Raw genomic sequence first — 14,211 nt, forward strand, 5'->3', positions numbered from 1 at the left:
TCATTACATCCTTATGGTCTGATGATTTCAATCTGTGGTGAACAGAGGATTTTAATTGCTTACGAGCTTCATCGTGTTTGCTGTGTTCTTAAAAATGCGCTGTTGATGAAAGTAGTTGTATAACTTGAAGAAAGCACAGTGGTTTCACTCAGATTGACTCACCTTTATGCCATTATGGTTCTAATTTGGACAAACACCTGTTTGGGATGAATAACAATGGTAAAATGCAGTGATGCACCAATACCAATATCTGTTACTACACAGAGTACTTGTTAACAGATTAAAAAAATTAATAAATCAGCTCATTGCTATGAAAGAAAAAAACATTTTGCTAAAGAAACTAATATTTCGATTGATTTGATGGCCACCACAATCGAGATAAACTAGTTCAACAGGTTCTCGAAATGACTCAAAGCAATGTTATATTCTCTCTTTTTGGATGTGTGAATGTAAAAGATTTCATTTTAAAATGTGTTTTTGTTCGTTTGTGTTAACTGTGACTGTTGTGTCCTGCAGCTCGGTAAACTGGGGTCGTTGTTCCGCCCTGTGCTGCCGCTCACTCAAATAGCAGAAGCAGAGCCGCCCTTCCCCAGCCCCCCAACTGCCAAACAGCCGCTTCCAACCCAGCCGGAGCCAGAAGCCAAAGCCAACGTCCCGCCGATCACCGCCATCACAAGCACGTCCATGGACAGGGACACAGTGTGAGTGGCTCTGCTCCGGTATCCAGGGGAGAAAAGAAACAGCTTAATTTATGTAGTGAGGACAAATAAACTTTCACAGGGATGCATGGAGACAGGCATCGTTATTGTATGTGTTCACTATGACGTTCACACAATGTTTTCAAGTGAAAATGGAAAGCTTTCGTTGCGTTTTGCGATCCGTATAGATAACGGAGACAACGGAGCTTGGAGCCACTGAAAAAGGTATTTTTTGGAAAACAATCCCAACTCCATCTCAATGGTTTGTGGTTTCACTACAAAAATAACCAACCACACCCAGTAGTGGCCCTGACGTGAAAAGTAAATAGTTTTTTAGCCGTTTCTGTGCAGGCAGACAAAACTTTCCTGAAACGGAAACACAAAACCGACGTATTTCCACTTAAAACATTGTTGTGTAAACGGGGCCTTATTCTTGCGTGAAAACAATGAACCCATCCCGTCTTCTGTCTTAATAGCAGTAATTTGCTATGTATTTTGAGTCAGGTGATGCACTTATCACACTAAATAACATCAAAATGTATCCAGTTTATCTCACTCAGGTAGAACTATCTTTTCATCTGTATAAAAAAAAGATGGAATGATTTCAGTATTCAGTATTTCTTGGTCTCTTCAATCAGACTGTACCCTTTCAAATGTCTCATCCTGAGGCTTCATTCCTTTTTCATGCAGCTGCTGTAAAGCTAGTCTAATTTGAAAATTTGACTCAGCGTAATAGTGATGGATTGTGGTTGCTTGTGTAAAAAGTACTAGAGCGACTTTCCTAGTCGCTGAATTAAACACACTTGGGAAAGTAACTGGAGTGTAAATTTTCATAGCCTCTCAAAACAAGTACTGTTATAGCATTGTATTCTTCCCATGGCATTCGGCGGCGTTTGACTCATTCTAGTGACTAGTTGACTCATTCAGGATTGTGATTTATGTTGACAACAATAAGCATTGACTAAACATCTTTTTTTCTGGTACATTTGTCATGTCTCTGTCAGGAGGACTGAGTGAGCTCAAGATTAATCATAAATCTCAGTGTGTGTGACTGCAGAATTCTTCGTGTCATATTAACGCGCCACGTGTTGCTCACTGGTCTGTCGCTACCCTCTAACATTACACATCCTAACATGTATGCCTTCATATTCAGATTGAGCCAGAGGACTGGCATAAAGCATTCCCAGTCTGGGGATGTTTCTCAGGCAGTTCAGAGGCCAAAAACCCGAAGGAAGCTGCAGCGAGGCCAGTCAGAGGATGTACAATATACCACCAGACCCCAGGTACAAAACACTTTCTTTTCTTTCTTTTTTTTTCAATTCTACCAAACCACTCTTCTGGCTCAGCCTGACTCCTGTGGTGTCTCTTTTATTTCTTCCAGGAACAGGTTGAAATGAAGCAGGTGGAGAACATTTCCGACACAGAGGGTTACCCCGGCCTGGAAGGCCACTGCAGGGCGGCCTCACTGCCGCGCCTCAACGCCGAGTACTACGTAAGCTCAACGCTCTGCATGCGGCGCCTCGTGTTTTGCCGCTCACAGAAATGATCTCTTTGCAGATATTTTCCGTTTGCAGTACTGAGACAGTATAAACTGAAATGAAGATGTTAAAAAAAAAAAAAAAAAAAGACTGACGGACGGCTGAATGGGAGCCGGTTAGCGAAAGCAGCCGTGAGCAAAAGGCAGCGGAGTCGCTTTCTGTCAGACCACATCAGCTCAGTGAGCTGACCTCGACCTCTCCAGGATGAAAACTTCACATGTTTCATGGAGCAGTCAGTACGGGATAGAGAGAGAGACGACATGCAGTCAATCTAGTGACAGTTGTTTTCTTGAGATGATAGCAGAACGTTCAAGTCAAAAAGTGAAAATGTTGGACAAATATTGATTAGCAGAATAAATGTTTTAATCATTTTATCCCGAACTTACTAATAATCAACTGTATCACTCAGATACAGAACTTGTATCTCTTTTGTGGTTTAGATAATATTTGAGGTCTGATGAAACCAACCGGACTTCACTCCTGTCCCTTTAAGAGCCAGGTGCACTTCCACCTTGACGCATCACAATTAGTGTTAGAAAGGGTTTGCCTTTCTCACCCTGTCATTTACTGAAGGTCGATTGTTAGTTTCTCAGGCCCCGTTTACGTGACAATGTTTACAAGTGAAAACTGAAAATGTATTCGCTTTTTGGCTTCCGTTTACATGGCAACGATGCTCAGAGCCACTGAAAATGCACTCACTCTGTCTCCATGGAAACGGGGGGGAAACGCAGCTCTTCTGAAACACTGCAACTGCGTGTTGTTTCATTACAAAACAAATAACAACACCTACTAGTGGCCTGGCATGAAAACTACATAGTCTTCTGCGTGTTGAAGCAAAAACACAACAATGATGTGTTTTCATTCCAAACATCATGTAAAGGGGGCCGAAAACCTACAGAATTTATATTTTCCAAGAGGCAACAGGATTTTTCTGACATTGATATGAAAGGAAACACAATGGTGCTTTTTATTTGTTTATGATAGATTTTCTAATAAGAACATTGAATGTCAACTTTTGACAGAAGAAACTAAGAATATATAGAAACTGTTGCAGAACTCATTATTAATGTAGCAACAATCATGACTTGACATTGTTTGTAATGATTACCACTGTGTGCTGTCAAGGTTAATGTGACATGCAGACACATGTAATTTGATTACACAGTTTAATTGGAAAGGTACCGGTACTGCAATGTTTATTCTCATTTCAATACATTGCATATATCTCAGGATATCTAGTTTATTAGTATTGTTCAGCATGTCGGTATCTTTTAACATTTGATCCAGTTGTTTTCTTCAGGATTCATGTTTCTCACCTACAGTCAGATCAGTTGAGTTCTGCATGACTGCTTTAAAACTTTCGGTTCATCTGTTTCACTTGTTCTCAGCCACTTTGATTTTTACGACTGTGACTTCCAGTTGCTGCTCTCGTCTGCTGCGTGATGATTTTCCTGTCCCTCATTTTGGGTTTTCTGAATTGTCCCACCTGTCTTGAGTCTGTGTGTGCAGCTTTGCTCTCTGTGTTTTTGTCTGTTTCTCTGTGTCTGTGTGTGTCAACTGCCTCTGTCTCATAACACTGAACATATGCTTTCCTTTTGCTTATGTTGCAAACACACACACACACACACACACACACACACACACACACACACACACACACACACACACACACACACACACACACACACACACACACACACACACACACACACACACACACACACACACACACACACACACACACACACACACCTCTCTTTCTCTATGCAAGACCAGGCTGGTGTTTTTCTGTATTGTCTTTATATCAAATACATTTAATGAAAGACCAAATCCAACAATGAAATAGTTGTTCTTTAGGTTCACTTCAATGGCTGCAACAAAACTCCGTTATATAAGTCCAATATCACATTTACCCCTGATGTAATTACAAAAAAAACTTCTAAATTGGTGAGACGTTGCAAGGTTTCTTTTGTCATTTGAGTAAATCATGAGGCTGCTCCCCCCGAGTGTTTCCCTTCAGAAGTAAAATCGCCAAAGGGAAAACTTGACTTGATGCAACACAGTGTTAGCAGAGCTTTCCGATACAAAGGCTTTCATGTTTCTCCTTGCGTGGAAGTCTCCCTGAATCTCTCCAAACCCGGCCAGGCATTGCAGCTGTTTGCCAGCGAACTCTGCTTTCATCTGCGTCTCACAAGGTCTTTTCCTCCAACGTCTGACTCGGTCCTCCAGACTTCCGTGTGTTCATGTGGAGAAATGCCACAAAAACATGTGTTCCGTAAACCTGTGCTGATCAAAGGTGTTCAAGTGGACTTTTCATGTTGCAAGCTGGTTTCCTGATTGATTACAGGAAGTTTGTTCACGGTGATTACACACAAACTGATTACTTTGTTCAACTTCCACTAAATCGGGAGTGAAAACCTCTGGCATGGAACTGAGTTTGTCGTTTTCGTCAGGAGATAAATAAGTGAACCAAGAATCGAGATTCTGCAATTGCATTTATATGTAGGGGGACAATTATGGAGACGTTGTCCAATATTTAATATGCAAGACTCGATATACTTGTTCTTAGCTTAAATGTCAATGTGGTATTTCATTGGTTGTTCCAGGAACCTTTCACTGTACTTATTCATACCACACCAGCCACTTAATCACCACATTTGGACCAGAGTTAATTTAACTGTTCAGTGGATCCTGGAGGATTTTGGTGCTACATGTCACATGCTAAAGAGTTTTGGGGCTCACACACCAGCGGTGCGAGCTTACACAGCAAGCTTGGTCCCGCCCCTCAAGGCTGCGTCTGCCTCTACAGTGACCATAGATAGATGCAAACTCCACACAGAAATGCCTTGAAGTCTGGGGCTGAGAGAGATTACAAGTTTTAAACCAAAAGAACTCAGTCAAAAAACAAAAACGTAACTTTTAAGCTAAAAAAAAATGTATGTTGACCGTAGTCTCTCAGATGCAGATGAACACATTTTGGCTTCGGTCTCTTGATGAGATTTGTCGACGACGGCAACGTACAGAGCATCACCAGCCTCGTCCTCCTTGAGTCTGCTCCCCTCCTCTGTCCTCCCTTCCTCCTGATTTCAATGCTCACTGCTAATGTTGTGCCCACCTCCTCTTGTGTGTGCTGTCTGATAGCGGAGCCACCCTCGCCACGCCCCCGGGACCCACCTGGCAGTATGTACCACCTGTTGTGCCACCTCTCTCTCTCTCTCTCTCTCTCTCTCTCTCTCTCTCTCTCTCTCTCTCTCTCTCTCTCTCTCTCCCCCATCACTATCTCTCCTCCTCCTCTCGTCCTCTCCTTACTTCTCCTCTCATGTCTGTGTTGGCCACCATGTGCTGAGATCACTCCCTCCCATCACATACACAGTAATCCTCCAACACTGAACACTCCATGAAATTGCTGATAGACGTTACAGTAGCAACATTACGTCCGTTCAGCATACCCACATCCCATCCCTGGAGAAGGATGAGTATTCGGGGTATGTCTGCCGCTCTGTGCTGCTTCTCAGCCGTGAGCTGCAGCAGTACGGTGCTACACGTTGTAAATGTGTGTGTGTGTGTGTATAGTGGTAGTCGAGCAGTTTCTCTTGTGGGTCAGTGTGTGATTGTGAAACAAGGTAGAGACGGTACTGCTGCTTTTCTGCTTTGAACTAAATACTTTCTTTCCACTACACACTTAAAAACCCGCCAACTTGTTTATGTCATCGGTCGTTATGATCAGTCTTAAAATCTTATTTCATCACAATGCAAAAATTTTCACTGCGTGTTTAAGTCTTCTAAAATGGAAAGAAAATCAATCTATTCACATCACTTTCTTCAAAGGGTGTGGCGAAATAAACAAATCTTGATGCAACATATCAGCATTTTCCGTTAATACACATATAAAATATAAGATTTTAAGACTGCAATGCTGCATATTAGGAAAATGTACCTGTTGATATGACTATTTCTTCCAGTGTTGTGATATTGTTGTCTCTGACTGTAGCTACAGGCAGACTGTGTGGTAGGAACCAGCAGTACGGCACAACCACCCCAAACCACCACTCAGCCCGTTTATAAACCACAGATACAAAATGGAATCAAACTTTGGTTTTGGTTAATTAAATCTGAGGAATACAATTTTACCATGAATCTCTATACATACTCCAAAACATTGAATGAAACCTGCAGTAACCAGCAGGCGGGGTGGTACTTTAACTGCTGTCCCGGTTCCCTATCACACCGGTCTGTTTCCCGGTAGCCGTATTGTCAGCAAGGTAAGAACCGGGTGGGGTTTGTGTCATTGTCCTCGAAGCGTTAATCACAATGTTATTCCATGAACCAAAGATAAATGTAAGGTTTTAAAGGAATACACCATGTTATGTCATGGTGTGTTCCTTTAAATATAATATGTGTTCGTTCACACATTATGTCAATGATAAACTATAAGAAGAGACAAGAAGTTCCACCGAGGCCAGTGTCACACCCCACTTCTTCTCTGTTAACTAGCAAACACCCGCTAGTTTTCATGATTAAAGTAGTTATAAGTATTCAAGCTGTGACAGAGATATGTTCATTCTTCTCAAAGTTTTTTTGTTAACACCTGTTACCTGGAGAAGAACGGCTTTGCTGTCTCAACCAAAGGTTACCATCCACTGGTTGTGTCATTTGTGTGTCGTGGATATTTTGGTGATCTAGTACAAGTGCTTTGGGTTGCAACCACAACCTCCGCCGAGCTGCTCTCCTCTGTAATCACGCTTCTCCGTGTGTGCCTTCGCCCTTTCAGCCGATAGTTGATCTCAGTCCTATAAGACGCTCGGCATCCTCACTGACGCCACAGCGCCACCATCAGGAGGTCGGGCTGGGGGAGTACGATCTAGAGCGGCCCGGTCAGACATGTCCGGGACCGGGTCAGGGCCAGGACAGAGCCCACCACCATCACCACCACCACCGCTGCCATCGACGCAGGGACAAGGACAAGAAGCAGAAGTCCCTGGACAGAGCAACGTCGGTGCAGCCATCCAGTACTGTCGGTGAGGATTACTGTTGTTATGATCAGGGATGACTGCATGGATAGTATCAATCAAGAATGGATATATTTAAAAAAAAAACGATGGATGCTGGGCACAGGAATTCTTTCTGGAGCCACAAATCTTACAGCTTCAGTTGTGGTTGAGTCCAATAGTAGTCAGCTGTATGTCTAGTCCTTTCACAACGTTGGTATTTTTGTAGAAGACAAAGACTTTGTGGGAATTTGAGTAATTTGATGTTGCAGTGGAAATTCTGGGTTCTGTTTGTAGAACAGATACAAATGCTTTGGGCAAAGTCTAAGACATTTCTCACTGTAGATGGCACTTTGAACATCTGGCTGGTTGAAGAGCTGGTTTCAGTCTGTCATACATTGGTAACCACCCATAAGCCAAGGGAAATATCCTGACCATTCACTGAATCAGCCATCTTTGATCTTTGGGCCACATGTTCTGTCCAGCCGTTCACACTGCAGCCTCAAATCACCAGAAAGCCACATTTTATTTGTAATTTCAATCATCTTGACAGATTATTTTGGAAGCCATTACTCTAAATAAGAAAATATGCTTACTTCAACAAAGGTCGGTCAATTTTTTACAGGTTCCGTGCAAGGAAAGAAAATATTTGGAAATATGTTTAAAGATACTTATGTGGTGATATCTTTGACAAAAAAATCGTGTGATCAGGTATCGACTGGTCACCCTGAACAGAAAGACCCGCCCACAGCCCTTGTTGATTCACATTGTATTGCTTTTGTCTTTTCCAGACGGCTCAACTCATCCGGTAAATGCAATGTCAAAAAGCAAATGGAAAAGACAAAACAGGAGAAGCATTGACAAAATGGAATAAGCAAAGACGAGATAGAAAAAGAATATGACTACCTTTGTATAGTTTTTGTATTATTGATTGTCTTTATATTTCCACATTTATTTCCTTTTAATTTTGGCACTCCTGTGATTCCAAATGTGTATTATTGCCCTCTACTTGTAGAAAATAAAATGAATGGAGCTATAAAATTAGGTATCTATGGCCCCGTTTACACAACAACATTATAAACGGACATCGTTTTCAAATTATTTCCACGTAAAAGTGACATTTTTTGGAAATTAAATGCAAACACTATGTGTTTTCATCTAAAATGTCATGAAAACGGTTGTGTTTTATGTATAAAACCCTGGTCCACTGACAGTATTTTCACTGCTTGTTACTGAAACGAAGAAACGTCACACTGCACATTGTAATAAACATCTAAAACCTGCTAAGACATTTAACCATTGTGCTTGTTGACCATCATAAGCACAGAAGCTAAAGTTATGTTTCCGTTAACTTCAGATAAGTTCTATGCAATTGTTTATTTTTGCTGTCCAGCCGCTGCAACAACGAGCAGTCCACCCATCATTGATAGCAGCACACTAAACACAACGACAGCGTTTGCAGTTGGAGTGACTCTCGTCATTTCAGTGGGGAAATAAAAAACAAAAAAAAGAAAAAGAGACTCCTAACAGGTGTTGTCTTGTCATGGTGGATTGAGAAACGCATGCAGAGTCTCACTCTGTGGTTTTCATCAGGTCTCGCGGCGGGGCCTGAGGGTTGGGGCTGCCAGTCAATTGTTCCACCTTCCTCGTCCAACTTTACTTCCATCATGATGAAATGTGTGGAAATGCTCCTCTGCACGGAGATTCCCCAACTTTTCCTCTGTCAGCCAGCAGCTGACTGATCTGTTGCTCCATCAGCAGGTCATATGTGGAGTAAATTCCTGCCAAGCTGTCAAACACATTTGTTATACAGTCCAGTTACAATCACTGTCACTCCAGTTACCTTGTGTTTAGGTCTTAGAGTGAATGAGGGGGAATTCATCGGGTAATTATCTTTGAATTATGACTGATGGAATTGGCTGCTGTTCAGATCAAGTCTAACTGCTTTTAGAAACACCAATAAAAGCGTCTCCAGTGCCAAGGAAGGAAAATACTATTCTGCTATTACATACGTATTCATAAAAAGCTGAAGCCTCATGGAGGAACAATTAAAATGTAAAATATAGGGAACCAAAGTGGTAAAAATTTTGATTTGTGATCTGCAGTGACTGCACTCTGGTTTCATCCTGGAGTATTTCAAAGTATCGAGAGACAAATTAGTTCAACGCTGCAAAGATCTATTCCTCCACGTCAGTGTGCACTGTGTCCACGATGAAACCTGGCAGCCCTCTATCGCAGCAGCCGACAGCCGGCCAGGCTTTGCTTGGATGTCTTAACACAGCAGCGAGAATTCTTTATAGGATTAAAGTTCCATGATCGGGTTATGGGGGTGAAGGTTTTTTCTTCATCCAGGGATTTTACGTGGCGGCATTTCCATCTGATTAGTGCAGAAAGTCGGCAGCTTTCGCAGGAAAATCTGCTTTGTTGGGGATTTCTTTTCTGACTCTTTCAGTTCCATTGATCAAACTGTGGCTGGCGCTGATGTGTTGAACTTTGTCATAAATGTTACAGATGGATAAGAAAGTGATTGGTTGACAGTTGATAGTAACCGTTGCTATAATATAATGCTTTCTGTTTTGCTTCCTGCATCATCGTCACATTAATGTGAGCATGGCTTTAGAGCAGAAGGGCGAAAGCTCGCTTTGTCTTGATTTTCAGTATGAATGCCGACCATGAACGCAGAGCCTCGCCAACTTTTAGACCTTTAGGGTTTTAAGCAGGAGGTGTCAGAGAAGTTAGCACAAGAAAACTATCACTTCCTATCACCGTGAAGCAGAATTCACCAAGCATTGGATTGTTGAGCAACGGATATTGAACATGAGCTGGTTTTAGACCATCGTGACACAAGTTAGTTTTACCCTGCTGATGAAGTGTTGTTGCAAAAGAAACGACTGTGATTTTGTTCTTCATCTCAGCGCTCAATTTCATTCCTTTCAGCTCCTCTGAAACCAAAGGAAATGATGTTTGTGCTGGTAATTATTCACTGAGAACTGAGCCTGAAGACTTGCTTTCTTCATAACACACTGTCATTACCTTTAGCTGCCTTCACAAGTCCTGATCTAAAACAAATTTATGAGTGTGGACAGATATTATTATTTTCTGGAATCCTGCTACCCAAAGAAGAGCCTGGTATAATTCTGTGTTTCTGTGTAGAGTTTTCAGGTTCTTTCACCGGAGAGAGACTTATTAGATTGGTTGGTGACTTTAGCTCAGTGGTATCAGAAATTATTTCCTCCAGCCAGAACTGGAAAACAAAATGGTCAGATCTTGCGCACGAGGAAAATGAAATAGAAGCATTAACTGCAATATATAAGGTAATGGTAAATCCCAAATCAAACAGTGAAACCCAGACCTAAACAGCAGAATATCAACACGGTAATGAAGGCTAACTAGTGCACTGTGATTGCTCACAAAACTCCAATATTAATAAATCTGTAGTGGGTGAGTTTGTGAAAATGTGTGCCTTATCCTTGTGAAATCATACAGGCAAAAGTGGAAAAAAATGTTTTCAGAATGTGCTTTTACTTTTTACCGCTGCATCCTCATTGAGATCAAACTGGGTTCTATTTAGGCTCTGAACTTAAATGAGTTTGACTCCTCGATTCCAGATCGCAGTTGGTGGTGTGTGGGTCATTGTGTGTCTAAAAGAATCCAGCTTGTATTGTGCGACACTACGGAGATTCAGTTGTGTGCAATTTTGTATGAGTCTCACATGAATGAAATCCTCAGGTGGATAACTTCCACTAATGCTTGTTGATATAGAATTAAACGCTATACAGAATAATGTCATTTCAGCATTGGAAGTCATGCTCACGGTCTTTATTTGCCATCCAGGGTGATCTGCTGAATAGATTACCAGCTGAGTCTGGCTGGGTGTTTTTGTGTCAACACTGGAGGGCAGTAGCTTGGCTTTATTGCAGAGATAAAAGGCCACAGCAGACAGGGATTTATGGGCATGTCCAGTGAGACAGCGCAACACCAGCAGCCCTCTGTGCATCTAATAAAATCCACAGAAACGTCACGGGGGGAAAGAGGGAGGGAGAGGAGAGAGTTTGGGCCCTCGGAGCTCGTCGTTCCCAAGGCAGAACTGACACATTGGATTATGATGAATAGGCTTCTGTGTTTCTGTCATCGTGGTTCTAATCTGAAAAACTGGAATTATTCCAGCGCTAAGAAAACTAATTTCACCACAGGGCTCTGCCTTATGTCACACGGCGAGTCTGTAAAGTAACAAGTACCGTAAAAAATGAGGGAATTTTGCTTTCGACTGAACGTATCTAGGTTGCCATTTGCCAGGAGATATTTCAACAAGCTATATCACCAGCAATTAGAGATGCACTGATATCCCTTTTTAAAGGATGAGTACTAACCTCCAGTGACTTCCCAATACCAAGTACTGACATGAGTACTAACTGAATGCCTTTTGACCTAATTCATGCTTCATATGTGAACGGTATGCGGACAATTACTGTCACTAGATGTCCGACAGAAACTAATGCAAATACCATACATCTACTGAAAACTGCTCAACTTAATCCTCTGTTAAGATGTAAATGTTGTAGGTACCGCTCTTGTTCCAATCCTATGAACTCGTCCAGTCGTTCCACTTTAAAGGTAAAGTTGTGTGTCGCTGCTGATGTTTGATCTTGACTGGACGGATTGAGTTTAATCTTTGGATGTCAAATTCTTTATGGTTCAGGGACACCGTGTAGTCACACTTGGATGCAAGTACATTTGTAAGTATGATAGGAAAAGATGATGACTGGCGATGGTCACAACACTGAATACACTTTTAAGTCAAAGATCCCTGTTGGGCAGTTGGGGAGTGTAACGATATAAAAATGAAGAAATAATGTTTTTATCAGATTAATTGATGTTGATTACTACCTAATCCGGGTAAATGTAAAAACACGGATGTGTTTTCTCCCCACTGTCTTCCAGGTTCGTTTACCGACCCCTCCGCCGAGGACTTGTCCAGAGAGCGAGCGAGGGAGCGGGACCGCAGCCGGCCGCATGAGAGGAGGCACCACTCCTCGGCGGGGGAGAAGCAGCGTTATTACTCCTGCGAGCGTTACGGCAGCAGGGAGCAGTGCCACGCCAGGTCCGCCGGTCCCAGCCGGTCCACGTCCCCGGGAGAGGGGCAGGACTCCGGTTTCCCCAGACAGGTGAGAGATCTGCACTGAGAAAACATTCATGACGGGAAACTGCAACTTAATCTAACAACTCAACAACATTTCAAGTTCCAACATTCTTCCGTCTTCATTTCAGAAAAGCTTTGTTTACATGGCGACAACTGAACGTTATGTAGTTAGTATGTTGTGCCACTAGTTGGTGCTGTTGGTTGTTTTTTGGAGTGAAACCACAGCCGTGTGTGTAGAGACCAATACGCTATAAACATGGACAATGGCGAGTACACAGACATTTTTATGGACAGATGAAGTTGGAACGCTATTACGGTGACTCTCAACTATAACGCTACCAAGTCGCAGGAGAACATGGAAGGTGGAGCCATCACACTCTTGTTGCTATTGCTTATTTACTTGCACATGTGCAAAAGAGCTATTTAGTCCAGCCGTGGTGCGAATGTGTAGTAGCAGTGTTTCCGCTGTCTACATGGAGACTGATTCAGAGCATTTTCAAAAAGTTTTTTCTCCTTTTTGCACAGAGAAGGAGTCAGACCAAAAAGTTCCAGCTTGAAACACTTTTTCAAGTTGCTTTCAGTGACCCCGAGAACCATTGTCATGTAAAGAGACACCCAAATCAAACAAAAGTTTGTGTTTTCATGTACACTTCATCTAAATGAGGCCTAAAACCCACCTGGGAAACTGTATATTGCTTTTATCTCAAAGACCCTTAGTGGGGTTTTCAATTCATTGTGATGTTTTGACAAATCAGAGATTAGTGAGGCGATCTGCAGCCCCTTTTAGAAGTAAAAACATTGTCCTACACTGTTTGGTATGATTGTTCTAAAATTACATCTGTAATTCACAGCAAAAGCACCGCAATTAAGATATGCTGGAGAAACTGTGAACATTATTCAAAATGGCTCTTACTTGGTTTTGAACAACTATACAGATTCCTGAACTGTCAATCTATTTCATTTTAGAAAAACTCTTATTGACCTTTATACTCGATAGCACAAATTAACGTCGCTCACAAACAGGTTTGTTCAAACGTCTAAGGCCCCGTTTACGCAACACTTTCAAGTGAAAACACAAAAGTTATGTCATGTTTTTAGTGTCTTTTTAAAACGATGCTCTGAGCCACTGAAAATACAACTCTTTGAAAACTCTACCACTCCGTCTTCGTGTAGACGGCAGAATCGTTGCTAATGCTCGTCACCACCACGCCTGAACGAGATCCGACCTTCAATGAAAGTTAGAAGTTTTGCACCAACATGCTTCTTGTGTCTTGTTTCTGCAGCATGGTAGCAGTGTGGTTAAAGCCGGCCACGGGACGCTCCCCTCCGGTGCGACCACACCGGGCCGCGGTCGCCGGCAGCTCCCTCAGACGCCGCTCACCCCTCGTCCCGCTGTGGCCTACAAGACCGCCAACTCCTCACCCCTCCAGCCCAGTGGCGGCGCCGCCGCCGCCACAGGGCACCAGACTCGTTTCAGCCGTGGCCTTTCAGAGCACGACCGCCTCGTCGGGGCCCTCGACGAGTCCCCGATACCAGTCACGCGAATCGGATCGGACCCTAACTTGAACCGGCAGCAGCAGGACTCGTCTCGCCGGGCCTTCCTCGACGAAAGCGAGGACTTCCAGGACGCTATGAGCAGCCACGGAGGAGGGGCTGGACGCGCCGCTCGGACTGCTGCCTCCACCACGGCCTCGGCCTCGCACGGGACTGCCGCCGCCGCGCCTGCCACACAGGGCCGGGCGGGGGTGGTGCCTAACGGGTACCACTTCACCCTCGGGGTCAACTCTGCGTCCGGGCCCGGGAACAGAGGAAATCTCAGGGAGCGGGAGGAAGACGATTGGTGCTAA

General features: G+C 43.1%; 1 protein-coding gene across 1 annotated transcript in view; it reads left to right on the forward strand.

The window, feature by feature from the left end:
• The window catches only part of LOC308140133 (voltage-dependent N-type calcium channel subunit alpha-1B-like), a gene marked incomplete at both ends in the record, with an annotated part of 213,483 nt that extends 199,272 nt beyond the window's left edge, over positions 1-14,211 (forward strand). The window contains 7 exons of the mRNA XM_080509811.1: positions 520-701; positions 1,852-1,981; positions 2,080-2,190; positions 5,378-5,416; positions 7,008-7,254; positions 12,166-12,389; positions 13,648-14,211. Coding sequence (XP_080365937.1) covers positions 520-701; positions 1,852-1,981; positions 2,080-2,190; positions 5,378-5,416; positions 7,008-7,254; positions 12,166-12,389; positions 13,648-14,211 — 1,497 coding nt within the window. The remainder of the gene's footprint in view (positions 1-519; positions 702-1,851; positions 1,982-2,079; positions 2,191-5,377; positions 5,417-7,007; positions 7,255-12,165; positions 12,390-13,647) is intronic.

Source organism: Blennius ocellaris (assembly GCF_963422515.1).
Source record: "Blennius ocellaris genome assembly, chromosome: 15".
NCBI lineage: Eukaryota > Metazoa > Chordata > Actinopteri > Blenniiformes > Blenniidae > Blennius > Blennius ocellaris.